This window comes from Bufo gargarizans, chromosome 5 (genome assembly GCF_014858855.1).
Source record: "Bufo gargarizans isolate SCDJY-AF-19 chromosome 5, ASM1485885v1, whole genome shotgun sequence".
NCBI lineage: Eukaryota > Metazoa > Chordata > Amphibia > Anura > Bufonidae > Bufo > Bufo gargarizans.
Genome location: NC_058084.1, coordinates 234,755,532 through 234,782,576, shown reverse-complemented (window position 1 = coordinate 234,782,576; position 27,045 = coordinate 234,755,532). Strand labels below are relative to the sequence as shown.

General features: G+C 40.6%; 1 protein-coding gene across 1 annotated transcript in view; it reads left to right on the top strand.

The window, feature by feature from the left end:
• CTNND2 (catenin delta 2) overlaps positions 1-27,045 on the top strand; it is a 1,220,390-nt gene that overhangs the window by 599,461 nt on the left and 593,884 nt on the right. Inside the window, exon 13 of the mRNA XM_044295464.1 lies at positions 23,080-23,265. Coding sequence (XP_044151399.1) covers positions 23,080-23,265 — 186 coding nt within the window. The remainder of the gene's footprint in view (positions 1-23,079; positions 23,266-27,045) is intronic.

Sequence of the window (27,045 nt, the reverse complement as noted above, 5' to 3'; positions counted from 1 at the left end):
ACTAGAATACCAACACTTAACTTTCAATGATCTCTGCTGCAATCCACACTCAGCCACCTGCAATCACTCCCACAAAACCACACACAGCACTAGAACTCCTTGTTTTTTTAACTCCACTTAATAAGAAGGCCACTTAGTAGAGCAGGCCCCAGGAAGAGCAGGCTCTACAGAGTTTTAGTGGGTTAATTTATAGCACCTGGTTGCCCAGGGCACTCCCCTTAATTAAGCAGAGAGAAAAAAAAAAAAGGTTTAAATGGCAGTACTAGAATACCAACACTTAACTTTCAATGATCTCTGCTGCAATCCACACTCAGCCACCTGCAATCACTCCCACAAAACCACACACAGCACTAGAACTCCTTGTTTTTTTAACTCCACTTAATAAGAAGGCCACTTAGTAGAGCAGGCCCCAGGAAGAGCAGGCTCTACAGAGTTTTAGTGGGTTAATTTATAGCACCTGGTTGCCCAGGGCACTCCCCTTAATTAAGCAGAGAGAAAAAAAAAAAAGGTTTAAATGGCAGTACTAGAATACCAACACTTAACTTTCAATGATCTCTGCTGCAATCCACACTCAGCCACCTGCAATCACTCCCACAAAACCACACACAGCACTAGAACTCCTTGTTTTTTTAACTCCACTTAATAAGAAGGCCACTTAGTAGAGCAGGCCCCAGGAAGAGCAGGCTCTACAGAGTTTTAGTGGGTTAATTTATAGCACCTGGTTGCCCAGGGCACTCCCCTTAATTAAGCAGAGAGAAAAAAAAAAAAGGTTTAAATGGCAGTACTAGAATACCAACACTTAACTTTCAATGATCTCTGCTGCAATCCACACTCAGCCACCTGCAATCACTCCCACAAAACCACACACAGCACTAGAACTCCTTGTTTTTTTAACTCCACTTAATAAGAAGGCCACTTAGTAGAGCAGGCCCCAGGAAGAGCAGGCTCTACAGAGTTTTAGTGGGTTAATTTATAGCACCTGGTTGCCCAGGGCACTCCCCTTAATTAAGCAGAGAGAAAAAAAAAAGGTTTAAATGGCAGTACTAGAATACCAACACTTAACTTTCAATGATCTCTGCTGCAATCCACACTCAGCCACCTGCAATCACTCCCACAAAACCACACACAGCACTAGAACTCCTTGTTTTTTTAACTCCACTTAATAAGAAGGCCACTTAGTAGAGCAGGCCCCAGGAAGAGCAGGCTCTACAGAGTTTTAGTGGGTTAATTTATAGCACCTGGTTGCCCAGGGCACTCCCCTTTTTTTTTTTTTTTTTTTTTGCTTTCAAAAAAAAATTATTGGGAAAACTACAAAACATTTGCAATAAAAAGTTTTTACAATCTCTCAATTCTTAGTGACCCAACTAATTATATATAAATATAAATATATTCAACTCGTCTTTTCATAACATTTAGAAAAACCCTCCCCTCCCTCCCCCCCCGATTTGTGGTGCGTCAAAGTAGGACCCCTATATATAAAACAACTTGACCTCAGCTAATCAGACCTCCAACCACCCCATATCCTACTCCATTGGTATTCAATTTCTCTCCGTCTATATATAATTTTCTCGTAGTTCTTTACCTTATCAATTAAATTTATCCATGTATTTATGTCTGGAGTGGATCGGGCAAACCAGGTCCGACTGATCAAAACTCTAGCCAACATCAGTATTCTACTCAGGAAGATCTTTTGATACTTGTGATTTTTTAGTTTGGAAAGATCATTAAGAACAAATACTTGTGGTTCAAAAGGAATTCGAATTTTTAGTTTATACATAATACAATTATTGATACTATTCCAGTAATTTATAAGTTCTGGACAGGTCCATATCATATGGAGAAAGTCTGCTCCTACAGTGTCACATTTGGGACAGTTGGACGTGTCTCTTAACCCGCATTTATTCATCCATAGGGGAGTAATATATAATCTGTGGCAAATATAGAATTGTATTAGAACATGGTTAAAGTTCTGGGATAATAAAGATAAATTCCCAAAAATATTCTCCCACCCTTCTATTTGTAAATTCGGACAATCCACATCCCACGCTTTTTGTCCTGGTGAGTGTATATCACTAAACCGTACCTTAAGTAATAACTTATATATATATGAAATTTTTATTCTAGAAAGTGTACCCCCTACCCAATCATTCAGAAAAGATGAATTATCTATATCCAACAACCGCTTATCATCCAAACTAGATAATACAGATCGCAATTGAAAATACCTAAACCATGAAAGATTTTTTATATTATGTGTCATTTCTATAAAGGGTTTAATTTCTCTATCTTTAACTACCTGTGAAATATATAAAATTTTATTCTTCTGCCAAAATGTGTAAGCTGCAATTTCATCCAGCCTTTGTAAATACACATTATGCCAAAGAGGCGTAAATGTAAGTGAACCCTTAACCTTCAACCATGTCCTAGTTGTAGCCCACACCTTGAGGAGTAGTTTTATAGTCTCTTTATAGCCTTGCTCGTAACTCTTCAATAGGCCGGATTCCAACAAGGTAAAAATATTATTGTGAGCGTGACTAGATACCAACTTCCCCAGTAGTGCACTGTTCTCTGATTCATAGCACATCAATAACTGGGCTGCAATAAAATACCCCTTAAAGTAGGGGAGATTTAAACCCCCGCACTCCACTGATTTATACAAATATTCCAACTTAATTCGAACTCGCTTTCTTCCCCATATTAAATCATTAATTATTCTTTCCATAAGTTTAAAATGTTTGTCTTGTATCCAAATAGGTGTATTCCTGAGCACATAAAGAAATTGTGGTAATATCACCATTTTAACTAGTGAAACTCGATCAGCTCTAGATAGGGGAAGTTTCAGCCAGATTCCTATTTTAGCTCTAATCTTTACCATTATGGGGATCAAATTAAGTTCTAAAAATTTTTCGACCCGAGGCGATATAGTCAAACCCAAGTATTGAAAAGTATCAACAATATCCAACTGTGCAACAGGAACCTCTTTCTGTGGCAGGGGGTCTATTGGGAGCAGACTGGTCTTGGCCCAGTTTATAAGAAGACCAGACACCTCACCAAATACTTTAACCATTTGAATAACCCTAGGGAGAGTAGTTTCCGTATGATCTATAAAAAACAGAACATCATCTGCATATAATGAGATACGGTCTTGTATTCCTAGCGTACCAAATCCTTTAACCTGATCGTCCTGCCTGATGGCCATCGCAAGGGGTTCGATATACATATCGAATAATAAGGGAGATAGTGGGCAACCCTGACGGGTGCCTCTGTTTAAATCGATACTACTACTCAGAATTCCATTAAGACTCAATTTAGCCCTTGGGGATCTATACAATAACTTAAGAGTGCGTATAAACCTCTCTCCAAAGCCCATCCTAGCAAGAACCTTCCAGAGGAAACGCCACTCCACCCTGTCAAAGGCCTTAGAGGCATCCAATGACAGGATGGAGCGGGCGGTCCCCCCAGGGGCCTGGATATTAGAAAAGAGCCGCTGTAAATTATGATGTGTACCCTTGTTTTGAATAAAACCGCTCTGATCTGGATGGACAATGGAGGAGATGACCCTAGAAAGCCTTGTAGCAAGGACCCTCGCAAAAAGCTTTACATCTGCATTGAGCAGTGAAATTGGTCTATAAGATTCTAAATCTAAAGGGTCCTTGCCTTTTTTTGGAATTAGTATTATTGTGGCCTCCATCATTGAATCCGGCAGCATCCCATCCTCCATTGATTCAGCAAAGACCTCCAATAATCTAGGAAAGATACAGTCCCCGTATTTACTATAAAATTCATATGGAAGCCCGTCTGAACCCGGAGTAGAATTGGCTGAACATAGTTTAATGGCTCCCTCAAGTTCCTGAATTGAGACCTCCAATTCTAGTGCTTTTTTTTGCGTCTCAGAAATAGTTGAAAAGTTGATCCTATCTAGATAGAGATCTATCTTATCATCTGTAATATTAGAATCAGCCTTATACAGATCAAGAAAATAATCAAGAAAGGCCTTCTCCACCGGGCCCTGTCTAGTGACTATCCTACCATCCCTCACTCGAACCTTGTCTATATGTTTTTTAGGTTGTTGATTGGAGATTACTCTAGAGAGGAGTTTACCAGGTCGCCCAGACTCTGTGAAATATTTTTGCCCTTTAAAAAAAAGGTTCTGTTGGGCCTTATCCAATAAAAACTTAGCATATATTTGTGTGGCTTTTTGCATATTTTCCCTATTCTTCTCCGTCTTGTTTGTGTGGAAGGATTCTGTCGCCAACACTACCTGTTTTTCTAGATTTTTCTGTTTTTTTCCATATTCCCTTCTAAGGTTCGTGATATTGCTAACCATCAATCCCCTCATGTATGCCTTAAAGGTATCCCATACCACTTGAATTTTTGCTGAACCATAATTAATATCCCAGAATCGGCCTATTTCATTTCGAATTATTTCATGTGTCTTTATAACTGATAGCCAATAAGGGTTTAGTCTAAAGGAAGGTTTTGGTGTATATCTTTCCTGAGATAAGCATAATTCAAGTAATAGCGGAGAATGGTCAGATATTGACCTTGTTTCATATTTCATTCGCTTTATCAGTTTCACATATTTACTATTTATCAGTACAAGATCTATTCTGGACAACGATTTACCTGCTTTGCTAAAGCATGAAAAAACCCTTTTCCCCTGTCCCAGATGTTCCCAAGCGTCCTCAAATCCAGCCTCCAGGCAAAACCGTGCGAGGGGAGACCCCTGGACCGGACAGTCTCTCCCGGCACTCATAGAAACCCTTTCACGTAAAGGATCGATTACACAGTTAAAATCGCCAATAATCAATGTTGGACATTCTGGCCATTTATCCATGAATAATAGAAGAGAATTAAGAACCGAAAAGGAAAATGGCGGTGGGATATAGACAAAGGCCAAAATACATAGCTTTCCCCCTAACCTACAGTATAAAAAAATAAATCTCCCCTGTTGGTCGACAGAGGATGCCTCACAAACGAAGTCGATAAGTCTATGTATCAACACCGTAACACCTCTCGAATAATTGGAGAGGGTAGAATGATACGTATGCGCAGCCCATCCCCTGTCGACCACTCTAGTGGTCTCCTCAGTAAGGTGGGTCTCTAACAGACATACTATTGCTGGTAGATGGGCCTGAGTCAGGTCAAGAACCGCTTGTCTCTTACCTCTTTCTCCCAAACCACGTACATTCCAAGCAAAAATTCTAATCATCGTCATCAACAATGGTTAAATGGAGAAACAGGAAAGAGAAAGAAGAGAAAAAAAAAAAAGAAAAAAGTAATAAACTAAAAAAAAGGGAAACCACACCTACTTTGACGCACCACAACCCAACCCCACCCCCCCCCTCACCCCCCTCCCACAGGCAATCCACCACATATTGTAGTAGATTTCTTTCCTATGACCAACCCTCCACACTCCCCCCACTCAGCCACCCCCATTAAGAAGCAAAGAGAACTACATTTAGGGGTATAAGCCCCTTATAGTACAAGTTGTTCCCGCCAAATCATAACTCAATTGAATTATCGATTATTTCGATCAAGCCAGTCCGCGGCTTCTTCTGAAGTGTCAAAAAAAAGGATTTTATCCTCAAAAACAATCCGCAATTTGGCTGGGAATATAAGAGAATATTTTATATCCCTTTCTCTTAGCCTCTTTTTAACAATCATAAATGTGCGTCTCTTTTCTTGTATTTCTTTCGAGAAATCGGGAAAAAAGGCCAGTCTAATCCCGTTGTACACAACCGGTGAGGATTCCCTCACCCTTCTCAAGAGGACATCTCTGTCCCCTGTGGTCAATAACTTAGCAAGGAATGTCCGAGGTTGTCTCCCTGGAATTGGTTTTCCTCCTGGGACCCGATGAGCTCTTTCAATCATAAAAAGAGGAGAAAATGACTCTTTCCCAAAGTTCTCAAGAATTAATTTCTGTACAAATTGGGTTGGATTTTTCTCTTCCACACCCTCTGGAATCCCAATTATTCTCACATTGTATCTTCGTGACCTATCCTCAAGGTCCACTACCTTTTTCTTCAAGAGATTATATTCTGCTTTAAATGTGGAGACTTCCGTATTTATTTTTTTGGATTCATTCTGTATGAGGGTGACGGAACTTTCAAGGTTGTGGACTCTGTCTCGCATTTTTGACAAATCATCTTTTATTAGTCCCACATCAACTTGAATAAACCCAAGTTGGGTTGTGACCGCCTGTATTAAATCCCCGTTCTGTTTAACCGCTAGGAGTATTTCTTCTAGCGGAGAAGAATTGTCATTAGGGATAACTTCCCCCATTATGCCGTCTTCTTCTTCGGGGTATCTAGCGACTTTTTGTGTTTCTAAGTCAGTTATCTCTGAGTCATCGTTTTTTTTTGCGAAAAATTCCTTTTGTCCGCCCCTCGTATTGACCCTAGGAGACTTAAGGAACTGGTCCAGTTTTGTTGGTTCAGCAGTTTTGGACCCGTGTTTCTGACCTGATAGATCAGTCGAGCGCCTAGGAGCTTTTGGGCCCATGTCTTATTCCTTTTTTTTTATTTTTTTTTTCTCCTCTCCTTTTTTCTTTCTTGCCCCTTATTCCGCCTCTTTCTCTCCTTTTAAGTATATATCTTTTCTTTGCTCTCCTTCTTTCTCTTTTTTCTTTTATTTATTTTTTTTTTTTTCTTTTCTTTTCTTTTCTTTTCCCTTCTTCTTATCCCCCTTCTATTTTTACCTTTATTTTTTTCCACTCCTTTCTTGTTTATTCTTGTTTTCTTTTCTTCTCTCTTTTCCTTTTCTCCCCTTCCCTCCCTTCCTTTTTCCCTTTTCTCTATTATGTCCCCTCTTCTTTATACTCTTTCTCCTCTCTTTTTTTCCTTTCCTTCCTTCTCCTCCCTCCCCTTCTCCACCTTATGCTTTAGACTCTATAGTTCACTTTCTTATAATCATAGGCACCTCATTTTTTATTTTATCTTTTTCCCCTAAGGTATTAACACCAGCAGCCTATCAGAGTAGGATCAACAGAATTAGTCCCAGCAGTATAGAGGGGGAAAAAAAAAAAAAAAAAAAGGAAAAGGGGAAAACAATAATCAGGAGGGAAAAAATAAAAATAAAAAATACTGGACAGAATCCAGAGACCCAAAACGGAATTAGTTGTATCTTAGACTTCACACATACAGGCCCATTGAAGAGTCCTCCAACAAGTTATCAATCTCCAGCCCGGGTTAGTTAGAATCAGCAATCACAGCAATCACAGGGAGGTTAATCACCGCAGCATCAAAGAGAAGAGGGGGCAAGTCGGTAAAGGCTAAAAACACGAGGGAAGGACCAGATCATGTGGAAAAACGTAAGGAGAGAGCAAGCAAGGAGAATCGGCAACGGTCCTAAATATGTTTCTTCAGCTTGTCAGCTTGTCCAGAAAATCATCGAGTAAGGGAAACACAGGAGGGGAACAGCGGATCAACGGAAACCGGAGACACACTCCACAAAAGAACTCCACATACCGACCTGTTCACGACGGCACAGAAGGTAGGAGAGGAGGAAGCGGCAGGAGCGGCAGGAACGGCAAGATCGAAAACAGGCAGAAAAGCTGGCCCCACGTCCGAGCACAACAATAGCAGTAGCAGTGGAAATAGCGTCATAGGCTGTAGCTGAGAGGCAGTAGAGCTGTAACGTGATAGCGCTTAACCCACGGTCATGGAGAGGGTGCGGGAAGGGTTCGGCACAAAGACGCCAACATATTCTAAGCAGCGAGACAGCTGAGCCGGGGGGGAGGCGGGGAGCGCGACGTCCTCTACGTCATCATGTCATCATCACGTCATTAAGGGGCACTCCCCTTAATTAAGCAAAAAGGGGAAAAAAAAAAAAAAGGTTTAAATGGCAGTACTAGAATACCAACACTTAACTTTCAATGATCTCTGCTGCAATCCACACTCAGCCACCTGCAATCACTCCCACAAAACCACACACAGCACTAGAACTCCTTGTTTTTTTAACTCCACTTAATAAGAAGGCCACTTAGTAGAGCAGGCCCCAGGAAGAGCAGGCTCTACAGAGTTTTAGTGGGTTAATTTATAGCACCTGGTTGCCCAGGGCACTCCCCTTAATTAAGCAAAAAGGGGAAAAAAAAAAAAAAAGGTTTAAATGGCAGTACTAGAATACCAACACTTAACTTTCAATGATCTCTGCTGCAATCCACACTCAGCCACCTGCAATCACTCCCACAAAACCACACACAGCACTAGAACTCCTTGTTTTTTTTAACTCCACTTAATAAGAAGGCCACTTAGTAGAGCAGGCCCCAGGAAGAGCAGGCTCTACAGAGTTTTAGTGGGTTAATTTATAGCACCTGGTTGCCCAGGGCACTCCCCTTAATTAAGCAGAGAGAAAAAAAAAAGGTTTAAATGACAGTACTAGAATACCAACACTTAACTTTCAATGATCTCTGCTGCAATCCACACTCAGCCACCTGCAATCACTCCCACAAAACCACACACAGCACTAGAACTCCTTGTTTTTTTAACTCCACTTAATAAGAAGGCCACTTAGTAGAGCAGGCCCCAGGAAGAGCAGGCTCTACAGAGTTTTAGTGGGTTAATTTATAGCACCTGGTTGCCCAGGGCACTCCCCTTAATTAAGCAGAGAGAAAAAAAAAAAGGTTTAAATGGCAGTACTAGAATACCAACACTTAACTTTCAATGATCTCTGCTGCAATCCACACTCAGCCACCTGCAATCACTCCCACAAAACCACACACAGCACTAGAACTCCTTGTTTTTTTAACTCCACTTAATAAGAAGGCCACTTAGTAGAGCAGGCCCCAGGAAGAGCAGGCTCTACAGAGTTTTAGTGGGTTAATTTATAGCACCTGGTTGCCCAGGGCACTCCCCTTAATTAAGCAGAGAGTAAAAAAAAAAAAAAAAAAAAAGGTTTAAATGGCAGTACTAGAATACCAACACTTAACTTTCAATGATCTCTGCTGCAATCCACACTCAGCCACCTGCAATCACTCCCACAAAACCACACACAGCACTAGAACTCCTTGTTTTTTTAACTCCACTTAAGGCCCCATGCACACGGCCGTGTTTCACAGCCGTGTGCGGGCCGTGGAACCGCGGCCTGGATCCCTCCTGTGAGCTGGAGCGCACGGCGTCACTGGTTGCTATGACGCCGTGCGCTCCCTGCTGCCGGCCGCTATACAGTAATACACTGGTATGATCTATACCAGTGTATTACTGTACTGTGCCGGCAGCAGGGAGCGCACGGCGTCCTAGCAACCAGTGACGCCGTGCGCTCCAGCTCACAGGAGGGATCCAGGCCGCGGTTCCACGGCCCGCACACGGCTGTGAAACACGGCCGTGTGCATGGGGCCTAATAAGAAGGCCACTTAGTAGAGCAGGCCCCAGGAAGAGCAGGCTCTACAGAGTTTTAGTGGGTTAATTTATAGCACCTGGTTGCCCAGGGCACTCCCCTTAATTAAGCAGAGAGAAAAAAATAAAATAAAAGGTTTAAATGGCAGTACTAGAATACCAACACTTAACTTTCAATGATCTCTGCTGCAATCCACACTCAGCCACCTGCAATCACTCCCACAAAACCACACACAGCACTAGAACTCCTTGTTTTTTTAACTCCACTTAATAAGAAGGCCACTTAGTAGAGCAGGCCCCAGGAAGAGCAGGCTCTACAGAGTTTTAGTGGGTTAATTTATAGCACCTGGTTGCCCAGGGCACTCCCCTTAATTAAGCAGAGAGAAAGAAAAAAAAAAAAAAAAAAAGGTTTAAATGGCAGTACTAGAATACCAACACTTAACTTTCAATGATCTCTGCTGCAATCCACACTCAGCCACCTGCAATCACTCCCACAAAACCACACACAGCACTAGAACTCCTTGTTTTTTTTAACTCCACTTAATAAGAAGGCCACTTAGTAGAGCAGGCCCCAGGAAGAGCAGGCTCTACAGAGTTTTAGTGGGTTAATTTATAGCACCTGGTTGCCCAGGGCACTCCCCTTAATTAAGCAGAGAGAAAAAAAAAAAGGTTTAAATGGCAGTACTAGAATACCAACACTTAACTTTCAATGATCTCTGCTGCAATCCACACTCAGCCACCTGCAATCACTCCCACAAAACCACACACAGCACTAGAACTCCTTGTTTTTTTAACTCCACTTAATAAGAAGGCCACTTAGTAGAGCAGGCCCCAGGAAGAGCAGGCTCTACAGAGTTTTAGTGGGTTAATTTATAGCACCTGGTTGCCCAGGGCACTCCCCTTAATTAAGCAGAGAGGGGAAAAAAAAAAAAAAAAAGGTTTAAATGGCAGTACTAGAATACCAACACTTAACTTTCAATGATCTCTGCTGGAATCCACACTCAGCCACCTGCAATCACTCCCACAAAACCACACACAGCACTAGAACTCCTTGTTTTTTTAACTCCACTTAATAAGAAGGCCACTTAGTAGAGCAGGCCCCAGGAAGAGCAGGCTCTACAGAGTTTTAGTGGGTTAATTTATAGCACCTGGTTGCCCAGGGCACTCCCCTTAATTAAGCAGAGAGAAAAAAAAAAAAAAAAGGTTTAAATGGCAGTACTAGAATACCAACACTTAACTTTCAATGATCTCTGCTGCAATCCACACTCAGCCACCTGCAATCACTCCCACAAAACCACACACAGCACTAGAACTCCTTGTTTTTTTTAACTCCACTTAATAAGAAGGCCACTTAGTAGAGCAGGCCCCAGGAAGAGCAGCAATATTTACAATATTCGTTTGACTGTGGGTGACGCTCATGTTGAGGATATGTCATGTTTTGTCTTAAGCGGATTACCTACTCCTCTAGTGTTGGGGCTACCCTGGCTCACTAAACATAACCCCTACCAAGACTGTACTATCTTTTCTCTCTGAATTTTCGGATGTGTTTTTGGAGAGTGGTGTCCAGGAAGCTGCCCCCTCACCGAGAGTACGATTGCCCTATTAATCCCATCCCAGGCGCCAAACTGCCAAAAACACGTTTATACAATCTCTCCCAACCTGATAGAGTCGCTATGCATACTTATATCTCTGAGAGCCTAAGAAAGGGACACATCCGACCCTCAAAGTCACCTGTTGCCCCTGGTTTTTTATTTATTTTTTTGTTAAGAAAAAAGATTTTTTAAGACCTTGTCTGGATTTCAGGGAGCTGAACTGTATCACAATTCGTGACCCATATCCGCTTCCTCTGATCCCTGACCTGTTTAACCAGATTGTTGGGGCTAAAGTTTTTTCTAAGTTGCATTTAAGAGGGGCATACAACCTAGTCAGGGTCAGGGAAGGGGACGAATGGAAGACGGCCTTCAATACCCCTGAGGGTCATTTCGAGAATTTGGTTATGCTCTTTGGTTTGATAAATGCTCCGGCCGTCTTCCAACATTTTGTGAACAGCATTTTTTATCATTTAATGGGGAAGTTTTTGGGTTTTGCCAATTATTACAGAAAGTTCATTTTGAATTATTCCTCTGTTGTTAAACCACTCACTGATATGACTAAAAAGGGGGTCGATTTTTCCTCCTGGTCGGTAGATGCGCTTAAGGCCTTTTCTAGTATCAAAGAGAGTTTTGCTTCCGCTCCCATTTTGGTACAACCTGATGTCTCTTTACCTTTTATTGTTGAGGTGGACGCTTCTGAGGTGGGTGTGGGTGCGGTCTTATCTCAGGGTCCCTCTCCTGCCAAATGGCGACTGTGTGCCTTTTTCTCAAGGAAACTCTCCTCCGCAGAGAAAAATTACGATGTGGGAGATAGGGAGTTGTTGGCCATCAAATTAGCTTTTGAGGAATGGCTCCATTGGCTAGAGGGAGCCAGACACCCTATTACCGTGTTTACCAACTATAAGAATCTGGCCTACTTGGAATCAGCGTCTGAACCCGAGATAGGCCAGATGGTCTTTGTTCTTTTCTAGGTTTAATTTTGTTGTCACGTTCCGCCATGGGGTTAAAAATGTGAAGGCTGATGCCCTGTCACGTTGTTTTCCGGGAGGGGGGAAATTTGAAGACCCTGGTCCCATTTTGGCTGAAGGGGTGGTCGTCTCTGCTCTTTATCCTGATTTGGAGGCAGAGGTTCAGGCAGCCCAGGCAGAGGCTTCTGATCTTTGTCCTCCTGGGAGGTTGTTTGTGCCTCTCGCTTTCCGACACAAGGTTTTCAAGGAGCACCACGATACTGTCCTTGTTGGGCACCCGGGTAGTAGAGCCACAGTGGATCTCATTGCTCGGAGATTCTGGTGGCCGGCTCTTCGTAAGACAGTTGAGTGTTTTGTGGCAGCCTGTGAGACCTGCGCTCGTGCCAAGGTCCCTCATTCACGGCCATTGGGTTCTCTCCTCCTGTTACCCATTTCTTCCCATCCTGGGATGCATCTGTCCATGGACTTCATTACGGACCTGCCTCGTTCCTCGGGGAAGACTGTGATTCTGGTAGTAGTGGACCGTTTTAGCAAAATGGTGCATTTCATTCCCTTTCCTGGGTTACCCAATGCTAAGACGCTGGCGCAAGCATTTGTTGATCACATTGTCAAATTGCATGGCATTCCTTCAGATATCGTTTCTGATAGGGGGACGGAATTTGTTTCCAGATTCTGGAAGGCCTTCTGTTCTTGCTTGGAGGTTTTGTTGTCGTTCTCTTCTGCTTATCACCCGCAGTCGAATGTTCAGACCGAATGCGTCAATCAGAATCTGGAGACATATCTGCGCTGTTTTGTGGCGGAGAATCAGGAGGATTGGTGTTCTTTTTTGTCCCTTGTTGAGTTTGCTTTAAATATCCGTTACCAGGAGTCCTCTGATAAGTCACAATTTTATGGGTTTCATCCGCAGTTTGGGACATTCTCTGGAGAGGGGTCTTCTGGTTTACCTGATGAGGAGAGATTTTCCTCGTCTTTGTCATTTATATGGCAAAAGATTCAGGGTAATCTGAAGAGGATCAGTGAGAGATATAAGCGTGTGGCGGATAAGAGACGTGTGCCTGGTCCGGACCTGAATGTGGGTGATCTGGTGTGGTTGTCTACAAAGAATATCAAACTGAAGGTTCCCTCCTGGAAGTTGGGTCCTAAGTTTATTGGGCCTTACAAGATCTTGTCTGTCATGAATCCCCGTTGCCCTCCGTCTTGATCTTCCTCAGACTTGGAAGATCCATAATGTTTTTTACAGGTCCCTATTAAAACCTTTTGTCCAACCCACTGTACCCTCCTATTTGCCTCCTCCTCCGATTGTTGTTGATGGTAATCTTGAATTTCTGGTCTCTAGGATTGTGGATTCTCGCATTATCTGTGGTTCTCTCCAGTACCTCGTTCATTGGGAGGGTTATGGTCCTGAGGAGAGGATGTGGGTCACAGTGGCGGACATTAAGGCCACTCGTCTCATCAGGGCTTTCTATAGGTCCCATCCTGAGAAGGTGGGCTCTGAGTGTCCGGAGTCCACTCGTAAAGGGAGGGGTTCTGTCACTACCAGCTCTCTGAGAAGGTCTGGCAGACGTTCTTCTGTACCTCTTGCATGATGTTCTTTGTTTTGGTTTCACTTTCTCATCTCCTTTCCTTCTCCCAGCTGTCACCTATTTGCACTAATTGCCTCCCTTTATATTCCCCCCCATACTGCATCACTTCACGGTTTATACTACTTCCTGGATTGAAGTGATCACTGCTGGAGACTTCTGTTACTGCTTGTTCAGATAAGTCCTTTCATGTATTGTGTTTCCTTGCTGGCTTGATTCTAGGTGACCCTGACTCCCTCCGTATTAAGTGCAGAGAGCCGGTGGTCGTGTTCCCTCACTATTATAGGGTTTTCAGGTGTTACACAGTCTAGGTACGAGGGCATGCAATCGTCTACCTCTGAGACCCTTGTGCTTAGCAGTCAGGGTGAGCTCTTAGGGTTTTACAGAGGTCAACTTTATGCTCCTTAGTTTGGGATCAAGCCACTCGGATGTTTATCCATAACTTCCAGCTATCTGCAACATCATCCGTGACATAATGCTTCCACCAAAAGTTTCATTGCTCGATTGGATTTTTTCTGCCTTCTCTTTGGCCTATTCTTCATCTGGGTTATCTCCTCCGGTGGGTCTTAAAGCACATTCTACCAGGGTAGTTGCTACCTCCTGGGCAGAAAGATCCTCAGTCCCCATAGAGGATATTTGCCGAGCTGCTAGCTGGTATTCTCCTTCAACCTTATTTTAAGCACTATCAGCTTGATTTGATCTCTTCCTCTTCTGGGTCCTTCTTTGGGGAAAAGGTACTCACCCTTATTTTCCACCCCTTCTGGGCTATTCTATTCTCCTATTCTTACCTGGGTGTAGCAAAAAAACAAAAACGATCATTTATGTATTAAGTTGAAAATTATTGTCGGTCATCAAAAAATGATATGGGCTGACTTCCTCCGTTGCTTGGATATCTCACTGAATTTGGAGGAGAATTTCCGCCCTTTTATTCTGCAGGTTTCCTGTCTTTGCGGGGGGGGGGGGGGGGGGGGTTCCTCTCTCTCTCGTGGTGCTGTCATGGGCTCTGGAAAATCAAATTACCGTTGAGTAAATCATAATTTTTTCTGACCGCTCAGCCTTAAAGCCCAGATTGTTGTAGTGCTGCACGATGGTTAACGTTCTGGAATTTTCTCCCATCTGGACACCTGATGTTTGGAGCTCAACCAGAGTGACCATTGTGTTCTTGGTCATCTATCTTACTAAGGCTGTTCTCCCCTAATTTCTCAGTTTGGTCAGGCGACCAGCTCTAGCAAGAGTCCAGGTAAGTTGACCAGATCTGCAGTGAAGATGGAAACAGCAGCCGGATCCTTAACTTCATGAAATCTCTCTTTATTGGAAATAAAACAAGCTCAACGCGTTTTGGGGTCCATATAATACCCCCCTTCCTCAGGAGAAAATAGGGAAGATGAATTTGAATATATATATATATATATATATATATATATATACATATATATACAATAAATAAATCAAAAACGGGCACCAAACTCTTGTGGGCGGGGCTACGGAAATGACATCATAACAGACACCTTAAGGGTACAGAAACCAATCTATATATATGTTTAACAATAGTCCTAGAAGGGGACAAACACTGTTATAATTTAAATCAGCATATTACCGTTTAGAAAATATTAATAAGTTAGGTTCCTTACTTCGTCCGGTAGCTGTGGGTAAAACCGGATGTGACGTTAGTGGAACGCATGGAGTTTATATATGCGTTCCACCGGACTTTAGGCTCGATACAGATACAGGTTGGTTCATATAGATACATGAAAACATAAAAAAGTCCAAAGTCCGTTTTAAATACTCAAAGTGCAGCAACGGGTCTGTAGGATAGGCCGTGATCAATGGAACGCACATACTAGATCTCAGGAGGGCTTACTCAAGTCTATGCATATGCAAAAAGAAGTATTTTAAAATTCACTTGGGAGAATACAAAACCGATTATAAATACATATATATATATATATATATATATATATATATATATATATATATAAAAAATAATATAATATAAAACGATATCATGTGATAAAAATAATATAATATAAAAATATATAAAAAATATATATAAAAAAATATATAATTTATACATTAATATTAAATTAAATCTAAAACCCATTATTCATAATAGAGAGAACTTTGGATAAAATAATTTAAAATAAAATACAATATTTTTTAATAAAATAATTTTTCAATAACTTTAAAAAAAATGTTGAATAAAATAATTTTCAGCGGTTTGAACATAAAACAGAAGGGTGTTAATAGTTTGTATATTGTAATGATTCATTTAAACCAAATGGCGACAGAGTGTTTAATTTAAAATCCAGAACATTTCCTTCCTACATAATGTCTGAAAAGAATGGGGAAACCTTTCTAAGGGTGTAACTGACAAAGAGGAAGGGTCACCATCGTGACGAAGGGCATAGTGGCGGGAAACGCTATGTATATACATTTTCCGTCGTATATTCGAGCGATGCTCATTCATGCGTTCCCTTAGTGACTGGGTAGTACGACCTACGTATAGGTCATAGGTTAAGGTCACAGATTTCATCCACATGTGGAACTGCATCTCACTATTTAGAGTTCATTCCTCCACCACTTCCGTCATCAGTGAATTCTCAATCACAGTCTTTAATAGACTCTCTGTTAGCTTCATTGAATTTATCTGATCCTAATACTTCTAAATCATTGGAACAACTTACTAATCTGTCTGTTTACTCTTCACCTAAGTCATCTACCATTCCCCTTTTTCCTAACAGTTCTTCTCATCTATTGAATATTTCTATGCATTCCGTTTAATCTGTTAGTCCCGAAGGTTTTTTAGCTCTACCTACGGACCGCTCAGACAACTCTTCTTTTTTAGAACAGATTTCCCCGACCATCAACAAAGGACCCTCGATATTACCGACCAGGAAAATACTGACCAGTTTTTTAGCCTTAAGCCCACTACAAAGACCGACCGACCCCTCTCCATACAGAACACCTACCATCACTCCTCAATCACTTAAGATAACACACTTCTACACACCAGTTTCCAGTTTAAAGAAGAAAAAAAAGATCAAACGTAGACCTAGAGGATTCAGGGGAAGTGGAAGACAATGCCCCAGTCAGCAAAAAATTAAAACCAAGAAAAGAAATCCCGAACACAAGAAAGTAAACAGTGTTATTCATAACCCTATAGATTTTGAAAGAAAACTAGGAATCTTTAATTTATCAAAACACAATTTAACGAGGAAGGAAATTGAATTACTAGGTAAAGGACTCTCTTTTTGTCCAACTAATCAGCCCAATCTGTTCGAATTGTTTGTTGACTTGAATCAATTTTCACGTAAACTAACTTTACATAGACATTTTACCACCAAAAATTCCATACAGGATTTGGGGATTACAGCTGAAACTATAACATCTCCCCCTGACGATATCATCATCATCAGATCTGAATAGTGATTATCTTTCTGGAACAAAATCTATAGATCATGCTAGTTCTATATTGAGCAGTGGAGTGGTGGCCCTACCATCTACGAATATGGTCGGTGATCTTCAACAGACCCCCATAATTTCAAATGTTAAGATTAAATCATCTTTTTTCCCTCTCGACAGCAGAGGAGCCCATATTGAAAGTTTTTTTAACATGGTGATGTCAGACTTCAAAGAAAGTTTTTCATCTATGCCCACCAACCCCACCACTAACAGTAACTTAAATCCAGACCTTTCAAAAGCTCTTAGGTCTCTCACACAAAGAAAATACATTGTTATCAAAAGCGCCGATAAAGGCGGAGGTATTGTCATTATGGATTCTTCCTACTACCTGGCAGAATCATTACGTATCCTCTCGGATAGGGACTACTATCGAATTTTACCATATGATCCAACTTATGATTATAAAAAAAGTCTAGCATACCTTATTGACGAGGGTTTTAGTCAAGATATTATCAACAAGAAAGAATGTGTGTTTTTGAAAACATCGCATCCCACTTTAGCATGTTTTTACTTTCTACCTTAAGTGCATAAATCATTGACATCCAATTTATCTGATTATATTGACAGCTTATTACAAAAATATGTTTTACAGCTGCCGTCTTTTTTGTGTGACACCTTGCATTTGATCACCACTCTAAATCCCTTTGTATGGAGGAATACCTATCATTGGATGTTACTTTCCTTTACAGTAACATTTCCCATACTTTGGGCCTCCGAGCAATAGAGCAAACACTTAGTTTAGACCCTCTGATGCCGAATACTCAGAAATCCTTTGTGTTTGCTTCTATACACTTTATACTCCATCACAATTATTTTATATTTCAGGATGTAATTTACGAACAATGCAAAGGGACAGCAATGGGGACTAAATTTGCCCCAACCGACGCAAATTTATTTATGGGTGCGTTTGAGGAGGAATTTGGCCTTCTATCACATCATAATATTGTATTTTATAAGAGATATATAGACGATATCATCGTGGTTTGGATTGGAAATTCGTCATCACTTATAGAATTCACCGAACAAATCAATAAAAACAACTGGAACATCACTCTTACGCCTGAACATCACCCCACCAAGGCTATCTTTTTAGATTTAGAATTAGAAGTTATTATTAATAAAATCACTACTAAAATGCATTTTAAAAAAGTAGATATGAACAGTTATCTAGACTATAAAAGCTGCCATCATACAAAATGGCGTAATAATATCCCTTATAGTCAAATGCGTAGAATTCGTAGGAACTGTTCTGACGATAATACATGTAAGGAACAACTATCCGTTTTGAAACAGAGATTTTTGAATAAAGGTTATCCGAACAAACTAGTAAATGAATCGATGAAAAGAGCCCTTGAAATTTCTCAAACAGAAAGCCTTAAAGGGAAAAAGAAAATTGTTGGCAAACAAGATGATAATAAACAATTTAATCTCAATTTCATCACTCGCTATAATACGCGGCATAATGATATCAGGAAAATTGTGAATTGGAATATCTTGTTAACAGACCCCATTATAGGTACATCCATTCCTAAAACCTCTAAGCTAATTTTTAAGAGAGCCCAGACTTTGAAAAATATTCTGGCCCCACCCTGCCCCAAATTAATCATTTTGGGTAATAAAGCGATAACACAATTATGCTTTAATCCTTCCAGGATCTTCTCCGAAAAGCTTAGTCCCAAAAAATGTATTGGTCCCCAGAAGTGTGGTGGTAAAAGGTGTATGTGTTGTGATATGATTAATGTTTGTGGCAAACAATTAACCCTACCCCATCCTAGAGAATGCGTTATTTTAAAACAAAATATGTCTTGCAGCAGCACCAACATTGTTTATTTATTACAATGTCCCTGTAAACTTTTATACGTAGGTCGTACTACCCAGTCACTAAGGGAACGCATGAATGAGCATCGCTCGAATAAACAACGGAAAATGAATATACATAGCGTTTCCCGCGACTATGCCCTTCGTCACGATGGTGACCCTTCCTCTTTGTAAGTTACACCCTTAGAATGGGTTCCCCATTCTTTCCAGACATTATGTAGGAAGGAAATGTTCTGGATTTTTAAATTAAACACTCTGTCGCCATTTGGTTTAAATGAATCATTAGAATATACAAACTATTAACGCTCTTCTGTTTTATGTTCAAACCGCTGAAAATCATTTTAGACTGAAAATTATTTTATTCAAAAATTATTTAAAAATGATTTTATTTAAAAATATTGTATTTTATTTTAAATTATTTTATCCAAAGTTCTCTCTATTATGAATAATGTGTGTATTTATAAAATCCATTCTATAAAACGAATTTAAAACTAATCTAAAATTAATTTAATATTAATGTATACATTTTTATTTATTATTTTTTATATATATTTTGTTTTATATATATATATTTTTATCATAAATTTTTTATATTATATTATTTTTATCACATTATATCGTATTAATATATATTTATGTACATGTATTTATGTCTTAATGATCGGTTTTGTATTCTCCCAAGTGATTTTTAAATTACTTATTTTTGCATATGCATAGACTTGAGTAAGCCCTCCTGAGATCTAGTATGGGGCATTGGCTCCTTCCGGTAGATGTTTTTCTTCTATAATGTTTAGGATGACTGACAGCACGGTGGAATGCACGCTGACCTGCGTGCGTTCCACGGTTGGCAAGCATCTCATGGGGCCACCTATTACGTGGGGCTCCCTGCGCTCTGTGCTGTTTATTGACATCCGGTCTGTCCAAGTGGAGTGCACACGTGACTGTGTGCGTTCCATTGATCACGTCCTATCCTACAGACCCTTTGCTGCACTTTGAGTATGTAAAACGGACTTTGGACTTTTTTATGTTTTCATGTATCTATATGAACCTGTATCTGTATCGAGCCTAAAGTCCGGTGGAACGCATATATAAACTCTATGCGTTCCACTAACGTCCCTTCCGGTTTTACCCACAGCTACCGGACGAAGTAAGGAACCTAACTTATTAATATTTTCTATACGGTAATATGCTGATTTAAATTATAACAGTGTTTGTCCCCTTCTAGGACTATTGTTAAACATATATATAGATTGGTTTCTGTACCCTTAAGGTGTCTGTTATGATGTAATTTCCGTAGCCCCGCCCACAAGAGTTTGGCGCCCGTTTTTGATTTATTTATTGTATATATATATATATATATATATTGTGGGGATGTGCTCGTGGTAGGCTACGGTAGCGGCGGCAGTATTGAGGCAATCATAGACAGTCTTTGTGGTACACTGTGACTTTATTCACACCAACGGCATAACAGGCAATGTGCAGACCACACAGGTGCATATCCACATAGTGACTAGAACAAAAGTCCTTCCATAGGAAATAAACAGCAGGTTTGAGTCACCTTGTTTTGGACAGACCACAGCAGTTCTGCAGGCTTCTAGGCTATCTGCCTTTGTCTCCCTCAGGCCAGAGCCCCTTCGGCTCGTAGCACTACAGGTCCCAGGGCTATCCTTCAATGTGTGCTGCGCCCAGACTCTCCTTCACCAGCACTGACTCTGTCTGTGGAAATCTCCAACTCAGCAAGACACACCCCACCCCCATCATCAGCAGGCTGGGTTCTTTAAAGGCCCAGCTCCACCAAAAACCTGGGCTGGCCGTGGGGAACAGGCACCCCCCCCCTTTTTACCTGTTCCCAGTAAGAACCGGCCCGGACACGCTGCGCCAGCAGCATTCGCCGCTGTAACCGCAATGATCCGGTTCTTACTCCACCGAGGCCAGGACCTCTGGTGGCACGTATCGTCCGTCCATTATAATTCCGGGGACTCTCCTACAATATATATATTATATATATAGATTCAAATTCATCTTCCCTATTTGCTCCTGAGGAAGAGGGTATTATATGGACCCCCGAAACGCGTTGAGCTCGTTTTATTTCCAATAAAGAGAGATTTCCTGAAGTTAAGGATCCGGCTGCTGTTTCCATCTTCACTGCAGATCTGGTCAACTTACCTGCATCTCTACCATTCTACGAACGATCTCGGATCAGGGGGGAATCACCCTAGGTATCTTGAGTTTATCCTGGAGACGATCCCCCCTTGTGAAGTGAGTGGAAAGGTTCTTCATTCCCATTACTTGTTTTTATATATATATATATTTATTTATTTCCTTTGACCTCTTTTGGGATATATCTTCTATTGGGGCTCATCTACACTCTGGGGTCTTTGTCAAGTTTCAGTTATAGCAAATGTAATTTTGTATCAATACCATCAAGAATCTATGATAATAATATAATGGTCCATTTTGTTTCCTTACCTAGATGTGTATTCATCTATCCATCTACCATTATTTTATGTATATTACATACTAATATGTACATCACATTTATTCTTTATCGTATATGATACTAGACTAGAAGTTTGGCGGTCGCCCTCTCCCTCCCGGTGTTGTCTCAACCACTTCACTGATTACGGATCCTTTTTTTTCCTCTATTCTCTTTCATTGATTTAGTGTTAAACTTCGGTGACACTGATTTGAGCAGTCTACTTCCACTCTGTGGTTCTATATTCCTCTTTTCACATCACTACAGTCCTGTTGGCGTCCTTTTTCCATCTTTTCAGGGGCATTCAGTTGATCCCTATATAGAGCTTGGATAACCTAATTTATTTTTTCTGTCCACGTCTCTGAGCTGTTCAGGCAGTTCTTTCCTCCCCATGGCTTGGTTTTTGCTATGATATGCATTGTCACCTTTGAGCCCTTATATAGACAGTGGTGTGTCTTACCAAATCATGTCCAATCAACTGAATTTACCATAGGTGTGACTTAGAGAAACGTGAGGCATTCAGAGCTAAATGTCAAGTGTCAAAGCGAAGGGTCTGAATACTTATGTCCGTGGGAATTTAGTTTTTCCTTTTTATTAAATGTGCAAACATTTCTGATATTCTGTTTTCACTTTCTCATTATGGAGTATTTTATTTTATCCCTAATCCACAACATAAAATGTAAAAAAAAAAAAAAAAAAAATATCTATATGGCCAATTCTGGAACACTCAATGGTGCTTCTACATCTCATGCTGCTGTTGCACAAGTTGGCTTGGCAGGTGTGGCAGTAGGCAAAGTCTGTCACCAAATCCCAATACTTTATGGCAGATACTCCATTATTGTTGTCCATGAGTTATTGAATTCTCATGATTCCTAATTTTGGATTGAATATGGGGTATCCAATCTAGAGCAAATTTATGATTCAAATATGTTAAGCTCATTTGAGATTATACTGGGATATTATTTTCCCTATGCTGCATTTTATAAATACTTGCAGTTGAGACATGCCCTGGATAGGAATTTCATATTATTATATCATTTCTACCTACCCTCTGACTGTGGTGTGATGGAATCAAGATCCTCAGGGACCCATTTCCCTTCTTTACTCACATATAACTACTGCCCACTTGTTGGGTTCATAACTACCACTGGCCAGGAAACAGGTGTCACTTTCCTTGTCAGATGACGATCTGTATATAAATGTGGAATCTAATTTGCATGTCTTGACAGCTGCAAACAATAAATTATTGCAGCTATATATTTTCCATCAGTGATATTTGAACCTTGTGTTATTATTTAAAATGGATAGACTATCTCACCCAGGTTGTCACGTGTAACATGTTGACGGAGGTTAGAGGTTAGTGGCTATCACAGTTATACAAACTGCAGACACTTGCCTTCTGGGGCTGCTGGGAAAGAATATATGGACTCATCATTAAAGACTCTTTCTAGGTTATTCTCTATTCTTGGTCTGCAAAGCCATTGCTATGAAGTGGATGGCCCTGAATTTCAACTATACCATTTTGGAAAACTATTGTAATGAGCTTATGTATGAGAAGGTATTATACAAGAATAGTGGATGTCCAGAAAAATTTGTGTGTGCATACCCTTCCACCATTTTTATGTCCTGCTCTTTACATTTTGTTGGATATTTTGAATGTGCTGTGCTCATAATTATACTTTATGACTTACCTTCATTTGTGTTTATGCTGATGATATAGTTTTGTGTAGGGATTTTATGCCTGTAATGAACGTATATTGTTTATCCTTGTCAATTTATTTTCAATAAACTGAGTTTTTACAATTGTTTATAAATCTACAATTGTGATTTTTTTTAAATTATTTTAAGACCGTGGAAAACTGTGTGTGCATTCTGAGAAACCTTTCCTACCGGCTAGCTGCAGAAACTTCTCAGGGACAGCAAATTGGAACAGATGAACTTGATGGATTGCTTTGTGGCGAGACCAATAGCAAAGATACTGAAAGTTCAGGATGTTGGGGGAAGAAGAAGAAGAAAAAGAAATCTTTAGATCAGGTGAGTAATTCTGTCTTTTAACTATACAACGGCAAACTAATTCTTGTCTAATGTACATGTCTAGATAATATCAAAAGGTAGAAAATATCTAAACCTGGCGTTAAAAAAAAGTTGTAAAAAAGTCACCGATTATGGCGGAACCCATTTGTGTACCATAATTTGTGACTTTTTAGGCTTCTTGGTACTTTTTTGGAGCAACAGCCACCACATACTCACTCAAGTAAGGCAGATATTTGATGAATGCCAAAAACAAGTATACACAAAACAATTATGGGAAGCTCACCGAAATAGAGCACGGCCTGCTACCATCCAATAGCTAGACAAAGATAAAAATAAACAAAAGATGGCCAGCTCACAAGAAGTAAAATAAATCAAATATATCTAATTTATTCCTAAACTTCTAAAATCGTGCCTAGAATTGGCCAGTCATATATAAAATATGCTAACATAAATATAACATATAGCAATATAGGAGCAATATAATTATGAAATCCATCAAAATCAATTATAAAATGAAATAGCAGTGTGGCTATAGTAGTCACGCTCCCTCCTTTATATTAAGCTGCAGAGCTCTCGCAGCTTACAATGTAATAATTAGACTGCAACCCTTTGCGTTTTTCGTTATAATTCTCTGAATTGGTATACTTCCAACTGGATAATGGAAATTTGTATGGGGCTTAAGTGAGTGTCCCGTGTATTAATGCACAGTGGTATATGCGTTAGGTGTTAGTGGTGGTGCACAGATCCACTTACATGTCCAGTTACTTTGCTGCCTTGCATATGATGTACTGGGTGGTTTCCTTTTGTAGCGCTATGCGCTTCTTATCAGATATGTGGTGATCTGCAGGGTGACGGCTGTTAGTATGCAGTCTGTGTGTCGGCAGCTCCTCAGATGTTCTCCGGCTGCTAGCCAGTGCAGTACAGATTTCCGGACGCTCACGGCCCCACGAGTTGTTCCACTCCAATATTGAAACTTTGCGCATGCGCACTTCCACTTTTTGATCACCGGATTAGGTCCTCTTTTGAATAATTCTGGATTTTGATATTGTGGAGGTAAATCGCAAATTATTGCAGGGGTGCAGTTAGTCTTCTAGCCAGACGCGTTTCAAAACCACATGGGTTTCTTCCTCAGTTGCAAAATATAGTATTGTACAAGTATTGTACATTGTCTACTGTTCCAAATTAGTAGTAAGCCAAGGGTTTTACATGCACGGAAGAGAATAACTATGACACACACACTGGAGTCAAAGCAAATTCTCATTTATTACAGGAAGTACAGCAGTTTATAAAGTCATCAGAGGTGCATTCCCCCTGAGGCATGTGGCATTGTTACATTGGCTAACATATAAAAATAAGAAAACACTTGGCATTGTTTTACTAACTGCGGTATGTGAACTATGTAAATATCTAGCTATACACCCCCATATCCTAAGGGAAGTAAGTAAGACCCTTATTTCTGACATTTGCGGAAAGGTTATGTCCCACAGGATTGGCGCATGGCAAATGTGGTGCCAATGTTAAAAAAGGGTCCAAAAACAGAGCCTGTAAACTATAGTAAGTTTAACATCTGTCGTGGGTAAACTGTTTGAAGGTTTTCTAAGAGATGCAATCTTTTTCTCAATGGAAATAAGCAAATAACATGCCATATCAGCATGGCTTCATGAGGGATCGGTCATGCCAAACTAATTTAATCAGTTTCTATGAGGAGGTAAGTTCTAGACTTGACAGCGGCGAATCAATGGATGTCGTGTATCTGGACTTCTCCAAAGCATTTGAGACTGTACCGCATAAAAGTTTAGTATATAAAATGAGAATGCTCGGACTGGGAGAAAACGTCTGTATGTGGGTAAGTAACTGGCTCAATGATAGAAAACAGAGGGTGGTTATTAACGGTACAAACTCAGATTGGGTCACGTTCACTAGTGGGGTACCTCATGGGTCAGTATTGGGCCCTATTCTCTTCAATATATTTATTAATGATCTTGTAGAAGGCTTGCATAGTAAAGTATCAATTTTCGCAGATGACATTAAACTGTGTAAAGTAATTAACACTGAAGAGGACAGTATACTACTACAGAGGGATCTGGATAGATTGGAAGCTTGGGCATATAAGTGGCAGATGAGGTTTAACACTGACAAATGTAAGTTTATGCACATGGATAGGAATAATGCAAGTCACCCATACATACTAAATGGTAAAACCCTCGGTAACACTGACATGGAAAAGGATCTAGGAATTTTAATAAACAACAAGCTAAGCTGCAAAAACCAGTGTCAGGCAGCTGCTGCCAAGGCCAATAAGATAATGGGTTGCATCATAAGGGGCATAGATGCCCGTGATAAAAACATAGTCCTACCACTTTACAAATCGCTAGTCAGACCACACATGGAATACTGTGTACAGTTCTGGGCTCCTGTAAACAAGGCAGACATAGCAGAGCTGGAGAGGGTCCAGAGGAGGGCAACTAAAGTAATAACTGGAATGGGGCAACTACAGTACCCTGAAAGATTATCAAAATTAGGGTTATTCACTTTAGAAAAAAGACGACTGAGGGGAGATCTAATTACTATGTATAAATATATCAGTCGTAAGGACAGAGATCTATCCCATCATCTTTTTATCCCCAGGACTGTGACTGTGAGGAGGGGACATCCTCTGCATCTGTAGGAAAGAAGGTTTGTACACAAACATAGAAGAGGATTCTTTACAGTAAGAGCAGTGAGACTATGGAACTCTCTGCCTGAGCAGGTGGTGAGTACAATAAAGGAATTCAAGAGGGCCCTGGTTGTATTTCTGGAGCGTAATAATATTACAGGCTATAGCTACTAGAGAGGGGTTGCAGATCCAGGGAGTTATTCTGATTGCCTATTTGGATTCGGGGAGGAATTTTTATAGTGGGAAAAATTGGCTTTTACCTCACAGTTTTTTTTTTTGCCTTCCTCTGGATCAACTTGCAGGATGACAGGCCGAACTGGATGGACAAATGTCTTTTTTCGGCCTTATGTACTATGTTACTATAGGTGCCATCTTGTAATGGAGTTCTCTAACAGCAGAAAAAGCATATATGACGTAGCAAGGAGGCGTGTTCTTTTGGGTAGGATGGAACCTTTGGGTAGGATGGAACCTTTTTGCTCTGGAAAAGATAAGGTGTTGCCTGAGAGCTGAAGTATGTGGGAGCTTTCTTAGCTGAATCAAAGAATGTAATCCACATCTCGATCAGTCCCTCTTTGGACCTCATTCTTTCCCTAACAAAAGCCTAGCACATCTGTCCCCATGCTTCAAATCCTCTTCACCAGCTTCCATGACAACCCAGCCTAGTGTATAGACTCCCATGGCACTGGACTTATCATGGGAAAGTCAGATGTCAGTCCCTATGGTCGATGATCTCCAGGTGGCATCGTAAGCAAGGGGGGGGGGGGGGAACCAACAGAGCTGAGTGGACTTTGTCTCCCATCCTCATGGAATTCTCTCATGATTATCTCCGGGGTAGCCTCAGCTACGGCTTTGAGTAGAAGCCTCCTAATGCAGGGAATGACACAACAAACAATTACTCCAAGGATCAATAACACCATTATTATAACCATTCCAATTGGTAACAAGGTCTTTTCCCATGAACTATCCACCCCAGAGTTTCTCTTTAACTCTTCTGAAAGAGAAGTATGTCCTTTTAGGGCATTCATGACCTGACCATTTTGTTCTAAGTTATCAGGAATTACAGTACAGCAGGTTTCCCCAATCATTTTGCACACATCACCTTTTTCTGCTAGTAGCATGTCCAG